The 21,842-nt window shown below is 38.2% G+C and overlaps 1 protein-coding gene across 6 annotated transcripts in view; it reads right to left on the bottom strand.

Annotated features, from left to right (window-relative positions):
• Macrod2 (mono-ADP ribosylhydrolase 2) overlaps nucleotides 1–21,842 on the bottom strand; it is a 1,861,794-nt gene that overhangs the window by 63,762 nt on the left and 1,776,190 nt on the right. For all 6 annotated transcript variants that reach the window (XM_075962323.1, XM_075962324.1, XM_075962327.1 and 3 more), the window contains 2 exons: nucleotides 8,659–8,733; nucleotides 8,274–8,366 (listed from right to left, as the gene is read on the bottom strand). In XM_075962323.1, the coding sequence (XP_075818438.1) occupies nucleotides 8,274–8,366; nucleotides 8,659–8,733 (168 nt within the window). The remainder of the gene's footprint in view (nucleotides 1–8,273; nucleotides 8,367–8,658; nucleotides 8,734–21,842) is intronic.

Genomic DNA, 21,842 nt, shown 5'->3' with positions numbered 1-21,842 from the left:
AGGTGAATGAATTAGTAAGTGAGCAAATGCATGAATGAAACATGTATTTGTCCATGAGGGTCACCAAGAACCCAAGTCCTGGCACAAAGCTCCCACTAGTAAGTATTGGCTAGCAGGGAAAATGAGAACCTTACTTGGTTACTTTGCCTGTAGTCAGGTTTTCCTTGTCTACTTTCCATGTAATTCCACTGAGAAATAAATATTGGGATTCACAATAAAAATCCTGTATTTTTATTTAACATCTCTTAAACACTGAATTTTTGACATTTTAATTGGTCAAGAATTATAGAATTAATTACATATGTGCCCAAACTACCAAAAAGCACAGAAAGAATTGCAATGGCTTGGATCAAAGTCCCTGACCTTAGTAGTAAGATAGGGACAAAGTTGGTTAAAATGAACGGTTTACCACTGATACCTAAAGAGAAGCAAGAAAAGTAGACTAGCTTTATGTAACAGCATCAAGTCTCAGGAGATTTAGAAGCCAATGAATTATAAGTCCTGTGTGAAACTCCCTTGAATTTTGAACTATTGAAGGTCTTATTGACACAGGAATATACCATGTGAAACAAATAGATATTGTTGGCTGATTACAAGTGACTCAGAAGACTCTAATCTGATGAAGCTCAAGCTGTACGTTATCTAACCTAAAATTTTCTTGTGACACATTCTCAAAGTGAATAGAATAAGCTTCCATGTCTTGTTTGGTCTTGAAGAATATTTTCAATAAATATTCAATAAAAGCTATTGTATCTTACATTAATTAATGAGGTTTGATTTTTGCATAATAATACATCTTACATCCTAGGCTTCTTAGAAAAATATATATGCTTATTGTATATATAGTATAAGCACAGTGTAGCAATATGGTGGGCATGTGCCCAGGATAGAGTACCGTATATGGAAAAAACTATCCTTGGTTCAAAATGACAAGAGGGATGCTATAATCTCTGATGTCTCTGAAAGCTATTGTCCTTTCCTAAAACAACCTATAACACTACCTCAGTTGTCGGAGACCAGCTTCGACAAGTAAACCACTTACCAGGGCAGGGGCATGGGGATTAGAAAAATAAGCAAAGAGAGTGAAAATAATAAAACAGAAGCATAGGATAGTACAGGTAGGAATCTCCAGTGAATACTGAAATCACCCATTTAATTTTCCATATACTTTTATACCCCAATATAACAAGGGGGAAAGGCAAAAGACTGCTTTAACAAGATACAAAGGACAACTAGAACAGTTACTTGCTTCAGTGCTTTGAGACATCAAGCTATTAATTCAGGAGAAAACACTCTGTTGTTTAGGTAGTGAATCCACCCTAGACCAAGTATCCTGAAGGCAGCCACTCCCTATGTCAAACCTAATTCAAAAGAAGAAGCAGAATTCTCTGACCTTTGGTCAGGGTGGAGTTGGTCTACTTGTTTGGGCTGTCTTACTAAGTAACCTCACCCCAGGTCAGCGTGTGCAGCCACGCTCATTGTTCACAACCTTGAGCAAGCTGAAACTCTCTGACCTTCAGACAAGGTGGGAATAAGCTCCCATTTTTGAGCCCCCACACTCAGTATTCTATCGTGGTCTGGTTTACATGCCAAATAGGTAACAAGCATGAACTCAGTGAGGTTGACTGAAAGGGTTAAAATGGCAATCTTAATTTTACATTCAGCATACTGTTTTTAAAAAATTGCCTAAGGTTTCACAGTGGAGCAGAGAGACACATTCCTGGTATCATCTCAGGGGGATGCTTAGCAGTCACCCAGTAGTATTGTGGGATAATCCAATATTAGATTCATGTGCTGGGTTATTGGGCTTTCGAAAGAATGGACTATTTTATGTATCTAGTAAAAGAAGTTTATGAATAGAAAACCTAACAATAAAGGTGGATTTTTTATCACAATGGCAATGACATGTCCACAGTGGAAGGAGAAGTTGTCTTTCTTTGTCCTTTTTGACATTAACCTCCCTGAAAACTTCAGCACTCCTGAGCTGTGTTTGAAGGGGAATGTTCAGAAGTCACAATCCCAAATGTCCTATTATATAACCACAATCCATACACATATCCTTTTACCTGTATTTCATGACATAGGCTATAACAATCATATTTTATAGATACACAGTTCAAAACTCTCCTGATATGATTTTAATGTGATTCTGCTTCTGTTATTAACCAATGATTTAAATAAAATTCTTTGCAGGCATTTAATTTTGCCTGATGGTCATGATTTTATCTTCCTGGAAATTGAAATTCAGCCTTATAAAACATCCTGGGGAGTAATCTAAACACAGTGTCACCAAATGCTAATAATTTATGCTTGCTGTCTTAAGAGGAAGTTATTTTTATGGAATATTTAAGGATAATATATTATAAAATATTAGATTTAGTTGCAAATAAAAATTAATCTTTTCATTACTTGTGATAAGAACTCGGGTGCTTTATATACGGAGTTTCAGAACTCTAATATTTCAGAAAGGAACAAGCCTAACATTTGGAGTTAGAATTCTACATAGGGATAGACAGATCTTTTCGATTTTGAAAATGACTTCCACGAGTCTCACAGTTGTAGAAGTACATGCCTCGGGCCAATACCAGACTAACCTAGACATGAAACAAGTTCAACTGTTAATGAAGTATGGCAATTAGTAAAGGGAGTAAAGGGGAGGAGATAAAACAAGACAAAGAGGATGCAGAATGTTGCTGGATGCTGGAGCGTTCTTGGAGGAGTCTTCAGAGAGGGACCAGCGAGTAATAAATTACAAGCCCGATGCTAGCACCCACTTAAGCTTACACACATCTTTTGAGAGTGTGCTTCTTGAGGGATGTCCTAGGGGTGGAGTGTCTGCATGGGAGGTCCAGCGATCACTGGAGACCCTGTGGTGAAGACCAAGGTAAAGCTGAAGTTAAAAGGTGTGAGTGTTGTGTTGGATGCTTAGGACCTGATATGAAAACAGTATCACTCTGAAGAAGTGTCAGGGACACAGAAAGGGGTCATCAAATTCTTGTAACATGTAAAAGAAAAGGTGATCACAACTGACTAGAAAGTTTGGACAGATTCTATGTTTATAGAGACATATACACACACTATATATATTATACACATATATATATAGCAATGTTTTTATTGAGAATGAATAGATTTCCTGTTCTGTGCATGTTTATTCAAATGTGAAACATAAAGTAGTTTAACATTCTGAAAACAACCTTAAAATAATATTAAATTAGAATTTAGGTTAAAACATTCTAATTTTATGTTCAATGTATTTAACACACACAGGGAATTCCATAGAACACTTCAGAATTTACATCAAGCCTACACAGGGACCAACCCTTTTTTCATGTAAAATTGATCTTAAAACAAATCTGAGTTGAAAATTTCTGGCCGCAAAGGAAGATTAGAGAGAGATGGAAGAACAGAAGTAAGTCATTGTAATCAAAGTGCCCCCAGGAAGCTGAGAACTACAGCCCTGCTCAGCTGAGTTCATTTGAAGAGAAGAAACACAGGGTGCCTGAAATGGGAAGTCCCAGAAAGTTAATCTATTATCCGAGATGCAAGATGTAACATAGAGATGGAAACCCAGGTCAGTTCTGAGCAGGATTTATTATTCAAGTTTATGTAGTGTTTTTCACAAGTCCAAAGAAAACCCGAACAAGCTGGTTATCATTAGCACAGCACGGACTGGCTCTGGAACCCCCAGTGTTAATGATCTCACAGGAAGCTACATTGCAGACCCAGGTGGTACTTTCCAAGGAAAGACAAAACAATATGGTCACCCATGTGGGGGTACCATCAATAATGGACAACATCAAGAGTGGAGAACTGGTGCCCTAAAGACAAGCTAAACCTCTAATGGGTCAGGATAGTAAGCAGCAGAAGAATAAGTGGCTGGCTTACTATATATTCACCGAAATATGCATCAGTCGCTAGAGGAGCACCAGAAAGAATGTTGCTGTGCATGGGGGGGGGGGGGGGAGAGAGAGAGAGAGAGAGAGAGAGAGAGAGAGAGAGAGAGAGAGGATGGTGATGAAAAAGGGTGGTTCTGAGCAGAGTTTGTATAAACCAAAGTTAAGCAGAATGGCATACTTCCTCACTTATGAATCTTCAGGGTAAATTAGATTTGCAGTTCTTGATGGATCCTAATGTAAAATGTTATTATTCTGATCATCTTTGTGAATGGCCTAGGAGGCTCTGTATTTTCACCAATGGAATAAACTAAGCAAAACTAGAGAAATCCCACTATTTCAGTGTTATCAGACACTTTCCATCAAGAATATGCCCTTCAAAGTTGGCCTTCTTTGAAAATTGAACAAATTGAAACCTTATAATTTTATCATTGAGTCTATGTCGCCGATTACTCCCTTAGAAATGCTTAGATGTCAAAAGATTTACCAGCAGCCACACAGGACACAAGACATGAACACATGACATGGCTCCTGCATCTGCTTCATGGTCCTACTGGCCAGTTGAAAAGTGTGAACATTAAAACAAAGATTCATGCTCATCACGGGCTCACACACAGCATTTTGCCTGGATTCCTGTCCATATGCCTCTTTCTCCAAGAAGTCCCAAGGATATAGCACACTTGAAGCTCCCAAACAATTTTGGTCAACTTTAAATAAACAGGTGAACTGTTCCTGCTCCACCCACATTGCACCAATTAATTGTTCTAAGAAAAATAATTGAGAGCAAATGTCTATACTCTGGGTAAACCTTGAATAAAAAGTCCAACATGCATACTAAATAAAGATGGAAAATTTTGTTTTAATAATGATACATGTTGGTATCATCGAAACTTTATAACAAAAAAACCTCTAAATTTGATGAGGGGTAAAATTTTATACAAAACATGAGATCCTTTTTAGCAAGCATCTCCTATACCTCTCTCCTATTTAGTTATTAACCTAAAAGATGCTATTTTCCTAAATTTTAAATGCATTGCAGATCCTGCCGGGAAAGCATAAACCAGGGCTCATTTAGGATGAGGCGATATGGCTATATGAGGAGAGCTGCCATATGTGAAACCCCACTTTCTGCCTGTTGAAAATTCTGTCATTCAGGTCTCCTAGGGAGATGTCCATTGTACTATTGTGTAATTTTATCAGCATGAGCTTCTGTTGAATATTTTCCTTCTTTTAAAAATCCATATTTTGGTAGAGCTAACTTCAAATCTTAATGTTGCAACATCTGTGCTCATACACCTGGGAGCCATAGAAAATATATCCTGAAGATTATCTACATTTTCTAACCCTATAAAATGATGCAAAGTGAATGAAGGATGTTGCACATTTTTCTCCTCGTTTCTTAAAGGAACCACTGTCTGTCTCAGTAGAAAGATTCTCATATTAAAAGAGAATGAGTGTTTTCTAAACTACATAGAGCATTTTTCTACAAATAAATTAGGATATTAATTTACTTTGCTCATATTTAATTTGCTATATATCTGCATATCTTCCTATTAAGAGATGCCTTCATGAATTCACACAAAAGATCAAGACAGATTCTTAAAATGTTTTCAAACCAGACTCTTGAATAACTATTTGAAGTTAAAGAGAGCAAAATAAATGTAAGCACCTTGAATTTACTTATTGACCTCCTTATGGGGAACTACCAATAATTCAATGGCATCTTGCTTAGAAAATGGGGATCATGGTTTGATTATTGTTTCTGAAACACAAGATTGAGATCTTAACAAAGAAATCCAGTTATAGGTGACAGAACTCTTGTGCCCTCTCATCCACTAATAGTTCCATTCTATAGGGTACCATTTGCCATTTCAGCAGGTAAACAGTCCACAATCGTTTTTATAATGTGCTTTTATAATATGGTTTTGTCAACCAAAGGTGAGTGATTATTTGTTGCTGAAGGTAGTAGTATATGTGAAACTTTTATGGATTCTGATAGTTATGGAAAGCAATGGATGCCCTTGGAGAACTTCCTCTGGAGTCTCTTTGCTTTATCATCAAGTTATCAAATTGGGCTAAACACTAAGTACTTTATGCACCATGACATTTTACAATTGTTTGACACATACTATTGGTTAAATGTTCATTGCAAATGGAGTGTCAGATACTTTGGCCATTACTGTCATTGATATAAGGACCCTGATGTAGATAAGTTAAATAATTTCTTGATGTCACCCAGTTGTCATTGATATGGAAGTGCCTCGGCAGGGTTTACTAATTTACTAGTAAACTAGTTTACTTTGTCTTCCTTTCTTTTGCATGCTACTCTGGTTTGGGTATCTTCTAAGACTTCACATGTTGAAATTCCATCCCCACTGCTGGGATTTAAATGGGTGGAAATTTAAAAGAAGAGGGATAGAGTAGGCATGTGTGTATGAGCATGTGAACATTCACTCACACACATATAACCACACATATAAACTCACACATACACATGCATACACAAAATGCACATATATTTCCTGCCTCTGTCCATGTTATGCCTGAATTGTCTCAGGACTTTGCCAGCTAGAAGACCATTGCCAGATGCAAGCCCTTGATCTTATATCTTCAGAAATGTGAGCCCAAATGAGCTTTTTCCTTACAGTTTACCCAGTCTGTGTTATTATTAGCAACATAAGTACAGCATAAGCACTTTTCTTATAGTAACAGAATAGCTTTTCACTTTTTTGCTGATACAAAGAATAAGGTAACGGGGTAACACATTCAAAGTATTTTCAATTTAAACTCTAGAATGTTCAAGGTATGGCCCATAAATAACTGTGATAGGCAGAAAGGGAAAAGATGGCTAATTCAAGTCCACCAGAGCTGCCCTTTACTGTAAAAACTCAAAAAAGTTGCCACAAATGTAGAACCCAATTTACCCTTAGCTTCTCATGTATTGTTTCAACACTGACAGAAGAGGGTTGGCTACCTCTTCTACAGAGGGGAGAGGGAAAGTGAGTCCCTAACTTTTCAATCATTACAGAAAAGTTTCATAGTAGGGGACTCTGTGGCAAATGCTGGATTCCTCTGTAGGTCAAACTACAAAGAAGAGAATGTACAAGCTGTTTGGTGTTCTTTAATCCATTTGCATTTGCAGACACTGTAAGAAAACAAGCAACTTCCTCAAGAGAGAGATGAAGCAAATGAGGAAGAGTTGTGTCTGTACTGCTTTAGTGGTAGAACTGAAAGGTTGGGAAGTTCCTATACCTAGCTTTGTACATTATATATCTGAATCTAGTGAAGGGTGTATTGATCCTTTCTTATCACCATCAGATAAACTACTCCGACGCCGTTCAATTGACTTGCCACAAACACAGTGTCTTGAGGCTGAACTCTGAGTCCAGCTTGAGAAGAACATAGCAAAGACACAGAAGAAGAGTGCAGGGACATAAACAGAGTGGATTTTTTAAGAGTCAAAATTACTGCTGGAGCTCAGCAATTAAATGACGTCAATGCTCCTGCCAAGAGGTGTTCATAACTTGGAAGCTGTATTTGCAATTTGACCTGATTTTCCAACTGAGATCATGTCTGTGCTTTAATTTGGAAGGAAAATTGATCATGGCATTCCATAAACAAGGTCTACCAAGTGATGGCGCTGTGACTGCAATTACAGATACCCACTTACTGAGAGCGCTGTGACTTGTGAGAGGATGTAACTAATTATTTCATGGACCTTTTAAAGAGATATTTAGGAGGCAGACTCTTAGAATTCTCCTGTCAATATTAAATTACTCTGATTTCTTTAATTAAGTTTCTTTAATACAATCTTATTTTGCCCAACATTTTATTGTTTATAAATTATTTATATCACCGATCATAGCAGAAATCATTGTGACCTAATTTACTTCTTAACTAGGATTCAATGTTGTTCTAGTCCCAGATTAGCAGGCCAGGTTTGCAATTTATTATGTTCAGAGGATGAGGGCTTTCATGTGTTTCCTTAATCATCACCATGCAAAGGAAGGCAGGGTGAAGTCGGTGCAAACGTTTGATCTCTTTGTTCTTTTCCTTTTCCCTAGGACTTCATTTCTCTATCTCAGGATTTGGATTTCTTACAGACTTTCTCAACGCCAGAGTTTCAAATTTTTAGATGAAATCTTAATGAATAGCAAATACATCTACGTTCTTTTGGGAAGGAGAGCAGTGTTCTCAGTAATACCTTTACCACTTCTGGATTTTACTCTAGTTTCAAAAATAGGTTCAAGGTTACAGGCTAGTTCGTTTCTCCCTTTAATTGCTACAGCGATGAAGGATAGCTTTGGCAGCTGGATTCCAGGCAGGTGCCCACCGAACCTCTCTATTTGCGATAGCTTAATTTAGGAGGACTCCTACCTTCACCTTCCTGCTCTTCTTGGTCATCATCAGTCAGGGGAATCACTTCTGGTTGTTCCACAATTGTGGCATCTTCTTGGTTTGAAGGAAGCTCTAAGTGTAAGAAGACAGAAGAAGACTCAAGGATGTTTAAGTGGGAATTATTGAGAAAACATGGCCGATACAGAGCCAAAAGTCTTTTTGTGACCTTCAAAGATTCAAGGCTTTCACCAAGCTGGATGCTGGCTCACCATTCACCAGTGTGTATGTGTGCATACACACACACACACACACACACACACACACGCGCGCGCGCACACTCACTCATGCTTTTTGTAGAGAAGTCATAGTTTACAATTTCCTCTCATTCTTGCTAATAATATTCAATATATTCTGGCTTTAGTACCTTCTGTCTCCATAGATGAGCTTGGGGACTCTGTCTCAGTTTTTACTTCACTCTTTGTTGAGTCATTCTCTTGTCCTGTAACAATAGTGATCAAAAAAGAAAAGAAATATGATATGCATGGCCATAGCTTTAATACCAGGTCTGAAAAGCAAAAATGTCCTTCAGAGGCCCTTTCTTTCTTGCTTTCATTTTGCCTTCCTTCCTTCCTTCTTTTCTTCCTTCCTTCCTTCCTTCTTTCCTTCCTTCCTTCCTTCCTTCCTTCCTTCCTTCCTTCCTTCCTTCCATTTTTAAGACAGGGTTTCTCTGTATAATACTTCTAGCTCCTAGCTGTCCTGGAACTCACTTTGTAGAACAGGCTGGTCTCACAGAGACCCACCTGGCTCTGCCTCCAGAGTGCTGGGATTAAAGGCCTCCCATAAGGTGTGTTTTAAAATCGAAATGAAGGGCACCAAGGCCAATTTTCAAATAATTAAATTAACTTCAATTATTTTATGTGGAATATCCAGATAATTTGGCAAAGAAACTCTACTCTTTTCTTGACACAATTAGTATTCAGCTCATCAATTTATTGGACATTGGTAGATAACAATCTGCAAGGTCTGAAACTGTAGAGTCATTTTCTGGACTCCATGGGTTAGATTAGGTGTCTTTTAAGATACAGTGATCTCGAATACTTAGGATCACCCCCTCCAAATTAAAACATACCTGCTCTTCATTCCTTCAGCAGCAGCACATGGAATAGGATGTCATAATAGCTCAGTAACCCCCTTTAGACTTTGGCTGAACGTAGAAAAGATCAGAAGACTGCTGCTTTTTTTCTCCCACATCACCTGACTTCTTCCCTATAGGCTTTGAGTATTTAAATACTAAGATAGGAAATTAAAATCTGTTCATTTGTACCTCATGCTAATGAAAGATTTTATGCTGGGGTTATTTAACTGTTGAATTAAAAAAAATAAGTCTATACCTTGGACTAGTATGATACATGAGAGCTAGAAAATATTTGCCCTGGTACATCCCTGGGCAGGGAAGGGGTGACATTTTTCTTTAATCTGGTCCCTACTTTTTCCTGTAAAAGGATTACATTCCTCTGTTTGTGACAATATGACCTGTAGTGGAGCATCCCTACATCAGGCCCTTTTTATCTATCTTGATTTAGAAATGTCAGAGGGGAGACATTGTATGAATCTGTGCAAAAGCTTAAGATCCATTGCAAGTTCCTTCCAGCTCCCTGCGCTGAGCAGAATGTGCTCTTGATCCTGGAGCAGAGCCAAGCAGAGGTAGGTGAGCCTTATTGAAAGCCGCTGAGTAGTTTCGGGGTTTATTTGTTGTTGTGCCTATCCTGACTTAGATAACCCTTCGTCCTACATCTTCTGCTTCAATGTGTTTTATTCTTAGACCATCCACCACACTTCTTCCTCTAAGTTCCTTCTCTGCCAGTATAAGCCCAAAGCAAAATACAGATGAGAAACAAAACATAACAAAGCCGGTTTTATTTTAATGACATCCGTTCCTCCTAAGCTCAGTTTTGATCAAAAGATCTGATAAAACAATGAACATTAACATTTATTTACCTATGTGCTGGCTGAAGTTAGAACCCTCAAGCTGTCTTGGATAACTTTGTTCCATCATTCCCAATGTTCAGTGATGCCCGCCCTGAGGATTGATGGCTCTGTAAAATGTTTTTCTTTCTTCGTTTTCCATCCCCCTTCCCCTTTTCTGTCTCAGGGTATACAAGGCTGGAACTTTCTTTTCTTTCTCCCTGTGTCGTCTAAGTTTTAAACTACTATCAAAGAGGACCTTTAAAATGTGGATTTGATCACAACCTTTTCCCCTGGATAAGCTTTTTCCTCTCATGCTTCCTCATTCATCCCCAAATTATGGTTCATTGATGAGCAACAACAGAATTATCTAGAAGCTTGTTAGATGCTTTCCGGCTTCACTCTATTCATACAGAATTCTAACTTACGTAATTTGTTTTTCAAGATCTCCTTTATAACGTATATATGCTAACCCTTATGAAGCCCTGACCTACAGGACTTGCATGCACTGGTAAGTTACTGACTGTTTGATGAAGCACTTCATATCCGTTATTTCCACTCATTGAGTCAGCCTCTGGGGAAAGCACTGGTGTAGCCACTCTGCCTTCTTTTTTTTTTTTTTTTTGGTTTTTCGAGACAGGGTTTCTCTGTGGTTTTGGAGCCTGTCCTGGAACTAGCTCTGTAGACCAGGCTGGTCTCGAACTCACAGAGATCCGCCTGCCTCTGCCTCCCAAGTGCTAGGATTAAAGGCGTGTGCCACCACTGCCTGGCTTACCATTCTGCCTTCTAAATATATTACCAGCTCTGATGGACGAAAATGCCATTTCTCTTTATGTTTTTCTGTCAAATACCTTTGTTTGGCATTTTAAAATGTACATGCATAGAGTGAAACATACACGTCACAGTTGTATAGCTTCATGGCTCTTTGTGCAATTCACCTAACTATTTTAGGTCTAATCTCACTGGGATCAAGAATACTTCTAGAATCCCAGCACTCGGGAGGCAGAAGTAGGCAGATCTCTGTGAGTTCAAGGCCAGCCTTGGTCTACAAGAGCTAGTTCCTGGACAGGCTCCAGAGCTAGAAAGAAACCCTGTCTCAAAACATTAATAATATTAATCATCATCATCATCATCTAACACCAGTGGTTTCTTCCAGTAAGTTTTCCTTCAATAAGTAACAGTTTTGCTTGCTTCTAGAATTTACACAAGCAAAACTACAGGCCCTTTTAAAAAGAACTCACTTTTCAAGTATTTGCTGTGTGTAAGATTAGTTTCACTTTTTGTATGCATCAATTGACCATTCCTATTTGATGTTTATTAGTCTGCTGCTGTCTGAAGACATGATGCCATATGAGATTGAATAATGCCCAGTTGGGGACTATTCTGAATAAGACTGCCAAAACATTTCAGTGTGTTCCTTTTTGAAAACATCTATTCCTGTCATCTGACCATCACCCAGAAGTGAAATTGCTAAATTACTGGGAATTACATTCTTAGGTTTACTGGATCATATGAAACAGTATGGTAACGAATCTGTTCCCTTTCTTATCTCTGGCAGATATGTATAAAAGCTGTATTTGTTCTTGTCATTCTTTAGATGGTGTTCTGTTACTCCTGGTCATATAAATCATCTGATAGGATGTAGCAAGCAATAAAAAAAGTCTTCAGCATAAATCTCAAGGTCCAAATCAGGAGCAGGAGAGAGAGCACGAGCAAGGAACTCAGGACCGCAAGGGGTGCACCCACACACTGAGACAATGGGGATGTTCTATCGGGAACTCACCAAGGCCAGCTGGCCTGGGTCTGAAAAAGCCTGGGATAAAACCGGACTCTCTGAACATAGCGGACAATGAGGACTGCTGAGAACTCAAGAACAATGGCAATGGGTTTCTGATCCTACTGCACGTACTGGCTTTGTGGGAGCCTAGGCAGTTTGGATGCTCAACTTACTAGACCTGGATGGAGGTAGGGGTTCCTTGGACTTCCCACAGGGCAGGGAACCCTGATTGCTCTTCAGGCTGAGGAGGGGGGGGACTTAATTTGGGGAGGGGGAGCGTAATGGGAGGCGGTGGCGGGGAAGAGACAGAAATCTTTAATAAATAAATAAATTAAAAAAAAAAGAAAATTAAAAAAAAGTCTTCAGGCCAGTTTCATCTTTATTACCTTTGAGTATAAAGGAGAGCTGGTGGCCACATGAGCAGCCATTCCTCTGCCATACGTTAAGTGCCGGTGGCACTGGCTATGTGAAGTGTTGGGATAGCTGTCCACAAATAGATGAGTGTTTGTTCTCAAAAGGTCTGTAGTTGCAAGAGCACGGGCATCCCACACAGAAAAAGTCCTTTCCAGGATGTCAAACAGAGTTTCAACTGTTTAATTTTTAAAGTCACTTTGAGATGGTTTCTAGACAGCAGAAAGCAGAAAGGAAGGCAATATATTGACTGATAAAATCAGAAACATTTGTTAAGGTGAGAGAAAGGGACATTTATTAAGGATAAATGCAAAGTTCTAAAATTGGGCTTATAAAATCAGTCTTAAGGAATGAAGAGAGGGGATACTAACTTCATTTCTGTTAAAAAGAAGGAACCACAGGTTTTGGATTCTAGATCTTCTCTAGACAAGCATGAAGTAGGCACACCAGACTGGTTGCATGGAACGAAAGATTGAATCACACGGAAAGTAAAATGTCCATTTCTCAGTTTGCCTCCTAGAAAACATGTTACCTGGATAGCTATTGAAACACAGGGGCAGGAGAGGTGGCTCAGCAGTTGAGTATCGACTGACTGCCCTTACAGAGGACCTGGGCTAAGTTTCCAGCATTGCTGGCTCAGCACCACCTGTAACTCCAGCTCCAGGGGATCTGATGCCCTCTTCTGTCCTCTACAGGCCCTGCACTCAAAAGCGCGCGCACACACAATTAAAAAGTAATAAAAATAAAATCTTGAAAACCCAAAGCATGTAAAAGGGAATTGTACTAAGTGAATATACTTTTGGAAGTATATGTTCAGAAAAGCAAAGGGTACAGGAAATGTTTTTGTTGTTTCAGCAAAACATAGCATGATTGATAAGGAAATGGTTTAATGAAGAGGAAATTGAGACAATTAGAAAAAAAATTCTACACCCAAGAATATAATGACGACACTACCATCTAGGATGGAGACCAGAAAAGAGAAGTTTCAGCAGTGGTAGACACACCAATGTTTCTGATATCAAACTGTTACATAAAAGTAATCAAGAAAGCTAAAGTAGTGAGTGAAGAGGAATTTGAGATGGTAGCTTCAGGGGACAGTTATATATTATGGGCTATATATTCAGTGTGTGTGTGTGTGTGTGTGTGGTGGACATGTGCGCATGTATGTAACAGGTATATGGGAGGGATAGGGGGTGCATATGTGTGTGGAATGGATCTAGCCAAATTCAGGTATTTCCTCCTAGTTCTATATTTCTTGACCTCCAGACATTCTAACCATACACAACTTTTGTTTTTCTTGAGTGCCCCCCCTTTTGTCTTTTGGTTAAATCAAATAGTATTCACTGTGGTCATGACAGGCTCACTCACTGTTGCCTAAACATCACTTCTTTCATTTCAGCCTCCTAGCACACTCTCCAAATAGCTGAAATGTTCTTTGTCATTTCCTTTGTAGTAAAACCTTGTTTTTTTAAAAAGAGAAACCACTGGTTTGTTTATACACACACACACAAGCACACACATACACATATCCACACATTCACACACATGCATGTACATGCACACACTCATGTACACAGACACATACACACTCATGAACACACACATACATACACATACACACAGTCTCAGACTCCCTAAGCAGGGACTACTACCTTTTTGTCTTTTATGAAGAAAAAGCTTTGAGAAAAAGCTGCACCTACAAATGTTGATTGACTGACTAAAACTTCAACTTCACCTCTTCCTTCCCAACACATAGCATGTGACACTAACAATAACTGTCTCTTGAGCTGGTCCTCTGTTATATCACCTGTCAAAGTCTGTATAGCCATCAGGGACTACAACTTACTTACTCCTCATCCTTTAACAAAGTAAGTGCCTTGTGCTACACAGCATTCCACAGACCATATTGTTTCGAATAATTTTGTTTCTAGCCTAAGGCTAAATAGATGTCTTATGCAAACCTCAACCTCTCTGGGTCTCAGTCTTATCATTCATGGGTGTTAAATGGCTGTGATACTAGACAATCTCCTAGATTCCTCTATGTCCTGATGGTGACCAGTCTATCTGATGGAAACCGGCCTCCACTGATAACAGAGGGAGCCGTTGTCTATCTCTGCCAACACAGACACATGACCATCAAATGCACTCATCACACCAGGCCGCTGCTGGGCCCTTTAAGTCATTACATGTGGTCTGGGTTTCTCTGTACAATGATGTGGAAAGAGGAGGGTGTTCCTGGAGCAGAGACATTCCCTTTCCTAAGGGTGCCCAGGCTGCACTGGCTTCAACTAATGCTGGCATGACAAGTTGGCTCTGTTTGAGTGGGGATGAGAGGCTCTGGGTCAACAGTAGGGTTGCCTTGACCCTCACTGACAAGATGAAAGGCCATTTCAGTGCTTTAGAGGGAATCCGTCCTCCCCTCCTTGCTCTCTTTGTTTGTCTCCACTCTTGGCCAGTTGCACCTGAGTGCATGGTATATTTTGGCAATCATTTCCTGAATAGAAATCTATACTTTCTTTTGTTTTCCCCCCGAAATGTGGTGTGGAAATTGAGGGTGAGGTAAAGTCTTCAGCTTTGAAATTCAAGAATGATCCTGTTTGCTCAACTCACAGCCTGCTAGGATCTGATGTTCTAAACACAAGTGTGAGCTTCTGCGCCGCACCCTGCACCTGGTTGGTCCCTGTGTCAGAGGCAACTGCTGAGCTCTCAACCCTTCTGCTTTCCGCCACTAGCCCACTGTTCCTCCCTGCTCTCTCAGCCCCTGGGGGCAGCTTTGTTTGTCTTTCTATTCAGCGGAGTAGAATCCCCACCGCCCTCTGACCTAATCTTACTGGTGGAGGGGGAAAAAAGAACACAAAGGTTGTCCCAGTTTATGTATGTGTTTCCCCGCACAGCAAACTCAATCACCCGCGCTAATGGGAGGAGCATTAGGACAGATAATCCACAAATCCATTCACTTTTCCTCAGAAATGGATCACACAATTGTTTCTTGAAGTCCTGGTAATTAAGTCTGGCTCAAGCTAATGCCCACAGCTCTGATTAATTTGCATAAAAATTGGTCTGGGGACATTATTCTGGAATGAAGCATTTCTAGGGGCTAAACCTAAACTCACTGTGTAAACAGACTGGGGACCAAGGCAACAACAATAGAGCTGTATGGTTTGCAGGTTATTAGATGCTCAGGTTTTTCAAAGAATAAAGACTTTGTTTCTTTGACATCTGTCTTAAGGAAATAAAATTGTGGTTTCTTTTTTTAAATTTGAAATTTGCTGCTAATATTCAGCATTGCATCTCTGCCATGTATAAATGCCCCAGATTAAAAGGAAAAGAGAAAACTATACTAACATGAATTTGATTATCTCCTAAACATCCGTGGTTCTCCTCTAGGGCCCATAAAGCTGACTCTTCTAATGTAAATCACTTGTGAAATTATTTTCTTGGTAGTTAGAACAAATACTCATTCCCTGTGAATACAAAACCTACAATCTAAGCATTTAGAGATGGCCACTTTTACCATTGTGAATTGCTCTCTTTCTTGTGTGTGTAAATACACACATAAACAAATCTGCAATTCATAGGCCTACACTAATGTATCCATGAGGTTGCATATGTGTAAGTTTGTAAATACATCTTGTGATCAAAATGAATTTACTCGCTATTTCCTGCTCTTTATTTCATATTTTTTAAAAAAATCATCCCCCTTTTCAAAAACCATATTTTGAAAAGATATATAATATTGCATGTGATGGATTAATTTGCGGGTATTTTCAAAATTTTTGTGTGTACTGTTAAATGCCATGTTGTAATGGCTACTTTATGAATAAGTATCTCCATATGTTTTAAATAGGTTGTACCAAAATTGTTAGCGATAAATTGATGGCCTTTGTCTCCCACCAATAGTGAGTGAATGTGTTAAAAAAAAAACTGCTTCCACCAACTTTATATATTTTCAATTATTTAAAAAGAGAAGATAATTCCCATTTTATATTTCTTTCTTTAAAAAAGTAGAGATAAGGGCATCTTTTCACTTATGACAATTTCACTTCTTATTAACTACAGTTGAGTAACTGGGTCTTTTGCTCATTTTTCTCTTGGGCTACTATTTTTGATAATTTATTTTTGTTATTACTATGTGAGCTACTTTTTCTCAAAGAAGAATGTTACGTACTAGTCATTTAGATGGCATTTTTCTTCCCAGTAGATATTGTTTAGAACCTGACTTGCCTTTTACTTATTACATTAAATTTATATAATCAGATGGTATGTAGTAACTTAGCTGTTTTTTTCCGACATATGCAGGCATGAGCATACATCCATACATTCCAACTATATCCGTAGAGCTCAGTGGTTCTGAACCTGTGGGTTGCAACCCCTTTGGGGATCAAACGACCCTTTCACAGGGGTCACCTAAAACTATCAAACCCATAGATATTTATATTACTATTTATAACAGTACCAAAATAACAGTTATGGAGTGGCAACAAAATAATTTATGGTTGGGGGGATCTCCACAGCATGAAGAACTGCATTAAAGGATCATAGCATTAGGAAGGCTGAGAACCACTGATAAGTTTTAATTTTGCAATATACATAAAATTATGTGTGGGAAACCAAAGCTGTTCAAAGGCTATATTTTAGAGATGCTTTAGGTTCAAAGCAAAATTGAAATAGGGAGGAAGCATAGCATATGCCCCCTACCCGGTGGAAGCCTCCTAGCCTCCCCCACCATTTGTTTTCCCAGCCTGAGATGTGTGGTGTATTTGCTTCAGCTGTGGGCTCACACTGGTTTCGCCACAGTGTATCCTCACAAGGAGGTTCAGTTTAGTGTTACACTGTTTCACAAGATTGGCTAAATGCATAGTAACACCCGAGTGTCATTCCGAGTATTTTCAGTGTCCTGAGATTTCTCTATGTCTTCCTAGTCACTTGCCCCCCAACCCCCACCCAGCTCCTGGAAGCCCTTGATCGTTCCCCATCTTCATGTTTCTGCTTGAATGTCTTGTGCCTGGAGGCACATGGCCCATAATTTTTCCTGGTCGGCCTCTGCCACTTAATAATAGGCATTTAATTTATCTCTCAGTCTTTCTTTATAGTGTTGAATAACCCTTGGTTCTTTTATTCTAATGTTTAATATTACTTTCATATTTCATCTTTACCCCATCTGGAGCTCACATTGGTGTAAGGATTGAAGTTGGGATCTAGTTTATTTATTTATTTTTGTAAATATCCAGCTAGTTGTCTTAAGGTCACTTAGTGAGTCATCAGTCTGTGAAATGCCAGCCTGTGTGATGGACTTGGTCTCACTTCTAGATGTGTTAGTCTGGTTCATAGATTTGCCTGCCCCTTCCTACAGCAAGACTACACTGTTAATCACATTCTAAAAACGCCCCATGTTGTTTGTGGTCTATTTCTTCTATCACTGCTGACCACATTACGTCTGTGAATTCCTTGCTGTATTTCCAGCAGGTTTTTCTTTGTATTGCATCTTATCTCACCATCTGACATGTTAAATCCCATCATTGTAATATTTAATGAGGGGCTCAGACTTTCATCAGTACGAAGTGACCGACTCTTTCTTCTTTGAGCCTTTTGACTGATAGGTTCCAAAGCCACCTTTCCTGTTCTCATGTGATGTGTAATTCCTTAAATACCCCCTTTCTTTTCCTAACTCTATCCTGTTAAGTCTATATAATATTATTGAACTTAACTAAATTGTTCTGGTTCTTACACTTGATAAAGTAACCTAATTTTACATATGTATACTCACAACTGCTTGTACTTTTGTCCCCTCATTTGATACAATGTGCATTCATTGCAAGGTTACATACATTTATTATTTTATGAATTGTTGAACATACTTTCATGTTTATAATCAGTTTGGGGGAAATTAATAAAGATATTTTCTTTTAATTCTATTGTGACTTTATTCTACTTGTGATTCTTGTATAACTGTGTGTGTGTGTGTGTGTGTGTGTGTGTGTGTGTGTGTGTGTGTGTGGTGTTGAGATAGAGGCTTGCTCTGTTGCCCAGTCTTGTATTGAATTTGTAATCTTCAGGTTTCAACTTCCTAGGTAATAGGATTATAGGTATGCACAACAAAATAAATACAAATTTTCAAGGATATTCTTTAAGGTAATTTATATTCTTAGAAACATAGTACAGAATTTTTAATTTGGGTGTTACCTCTAGGGATGGTTAGCCTTATGTGCCAATCTTGGGCCCTCTGCCATAATCTTTGTTTGGAAGCCTTCCATTAATAATTCATATCAAGCATGGTGGCTAATACCTATAATGCCAAGATTGGAAGGCTGAGAGAGGATTGTCATAAATTTAAGGCTAGTTGAGGCTCCATTGTGAGTTCTAGGATCACCTAGGCTATGAGTATAACCCTGAACAATAAACAAAATAAACAAATAATTCTTCCTTTGCTTCTTTCTCCATTCTTCATTTATCCATTTTTTTTAAAAAATTACATCAAAGTTATAGGAAAGCAAAGACAGAGAAGAAAGAAACAAAAACTGTATAGAACTTAAGCTAACCACTAAAGCACACATAAAGGCTATGCATTTTTAGAACTATCCAGTCTAGAAGCCCTCACATGCTCCCTCCCAGCCAACAACTCCATCCCAATCATCGAAGCTCAACTAATAGCATCAAATCTTTTTTTTTTTTTAACATCTTTTATCTGAGCATGGTCATCGCCTTTCATTCATGCTCCAATTGCTCTCAATATGCAGGAATGTTAGGTTCCCATGACTCTGACCTGCAACTCTATACACTTAAGCTTCCAGGATTCTCGGTTCTGTGTCCACTACGCAGGGAGCCCATGGAGCTCTGCCAAAGTCCTTTTCCTTTGGGCCATGACCTGTAAATTCCCCAGGAAATCATCTGAGACAGGACTCATTTCATTTTCTCACTTTCAGGGATCGTTGAAATTTATAAGATTCAAACATTCGTTAGCACTTTTATTCTCGATGACATTAGGAAAAGACCTAATAGAGGGAGACACTATTCCTGTCTTCCAAAAGAACAAGCAAGCCTTATATCTAATTTACTTTCCTTTTAATATTTTTACAGATCTTTGACTTTCTACCTTTAATCAGTATTGCCTACCCCTGTGAAGCATCTGGAGATTCCCTGTAAAATAGACTTAATTTGTTCTTTCTTATTCTTGAAACATACTTTTCCTACAGGGTTTCCAGTTCTTGGTTGACTATAATTTTGTTGTATTTTCTTTGCATTGCCATTGTATCTACTGGAAAGTCATCTATTGGCAAAGCATTTATTGGATGGCTTCTTTTTAGATGTTATTTTTATCTTTGGATATCAGCAGTTTGTTTTGATGGGTCTTGCTGTAGATTTATTTCCATCTATTCTGCTTGGAGTGCATAACATCTGAAGAAATCTGACCATTTCAGCAGTTTCACTGTGACGGAACTAGCTGTGGATTTACCTTGATTTGTTCTGCTTCAAGTTCAAAACTTTTGATGAAATCACACCCAATCTTTTTATCAAAGTTTCTCACATAATTTCTTCAAATATTGATGCTGATCAATTTATTCTCTAATTCAGTTCATGATATACTTTATCACTATATAATAAATGACATTCCCCTACTTTCGTGTTTGTCATCTCATTTTCTCTTTGCTCTTTTTAATTCAGATATATTCCTCATATCTAACCCATGGTTCACAAACCATCTTTCATATGCCCCCCAAATACTCTTAGAACATGAATGTGTTTATTGAGTTAATTTGAGTTAGCATACACTTTACTTCTGACTTGTCTTTATTTTCTGATTTTTGCTTTTAATAATAACCATTCACAGTTTAAATTTTCAATCTTGCCTTTATTCTTTCATATGAGTACCTAGTGTCACTATCTTTCTTATTTAAAGAAGTTATTTATCTTTATTTTATGTACATTGATATTTTTCCAGCGTATGTGTCTGCGTGACGGTGCCTGATCTCTTGGAACTGGAGTTACAGACAATTATAAGCTACCGTGTGGGTGCTGGGAATTGAACCTGTATCCTCTGAAAGACCAGGCAGTGCTCTTGACCACTAAGCCATCTCTCCAGCCCCCAGTGTCACTGTCTTATACTTTGTATATATCAGCAATATTTTCATCTCATAGACTAAAAATCTCTTATCTCTGAGTCTCTGGCTACCTTAATTCCTTTTACTTGTTTGGTTATTTTTGCATTATTTATAAAAATTGTTTCATGTGGATAAGGTCCTTTCTTTCTCTAGTTACTATTTCATGTGTGTACTTCTCCAGTGCTTAGGAGACCTGGAATTCTGGGCTGGTATTAATTTACTTTTGAAATGGAGGTAATTTGAAAATGAGTATTAGGTTTCATAAAGCAGACCCTTGGCTGGCTCACTGTACTGCCATTGTATGTATCTTTGGGCTTTCTACTCATAATACTTGAAAGGGCTATTAAGAGTCCCTCTGCTTTTTTAGCAACGTGATTCCAGATGTTCTTTGCTGAACATATTCCCCAGGACAAAGGCAGTTTTAAGCTTTAGATTCACAATCTAGAGAGTCACCTTCTCTTGGACCTTGGACAATTCTTTATTGACTTTAACTCTTTAACACCTTTAAACAGCCTCCTTTTCAAATGAATTTATGTGTGTATATATATCTATTATCTCTATTTCTATTTATCTGACATCTATCTATCTATCTATCATCTATTTATCTATCTATCATGTGAATACTTATATGTGTAGCTCATATGTAATAAAAAGCAACAGAAGTACATGAAATATAATCAGTGAATACAGTGTATGTATATTTCTGTTTAGGTTGTCTGGTTGACATTAATAAGAGAAATAACAAATTATTTTGACTTTAATTACTAAGAGTATAAATCCTCTCTGTCACCTTTAAACAATATATATGTTCAAAGTTAAAAACTGGTTATATAATTTTGACTCTAATTAAAACATTATCATTTAAACAATTTTCATATGTTCTGTTTACCACATGGAACCTTCCCATTATGCCTTCCTCCGTCTGAATTGTGTTTCCTCTTCTGCACTTAGTTTTTAAAAAAGCCTTAGGTTCTTCAGAAACCATGGCTAGATGGTATATTTTCCTAACCTTTGTATTCCCAAGAAACTACTACTTGACTTAAAGCATAAACAATGTCTTTACTGGGTACAGAAATGGATTGCTAAACAGTTCAGCCATCCTGATCTTCTCCTAGTGATTGGGGCTGGATTTTAGTGATGTTGCTTGTACTGATTTTGTCTTTCTTGTATACTTTACAAGACTGTCTTAGCCACCAATCTTCAGAAATTATACGAAGCTATGGAGGTGTCTGTTCTTATTTGAGTTTTCATTACTTTTGCATATATATTCCCTCTTACATTCTGGGCATGGAAACTAGATTGCATTAGGAAAACATTTTTTCTCTCTATTATTGTCCTATAAATTGCTTTATTTCT

This window comes from Microtus pennsylvanicus, chromosome 2, assembly GCF_037038515.1.
Source record: "Microtus pennsylvanicus isolate mMicPen1 chromosome 2, mMicPen1.hap1, whole genome shotgun sequence".
NCBI lineage: Eukaryota > Metazoa > Chordata > Mammalia > Rodentia > Cricetidae > Microtus > Microtus pennsylvanicus.
The sequence above is the reverse complement of the archived record's forward strand: the minus strand, read 5'-3'. Positions and strand labels throughout refer to the sequence as shown.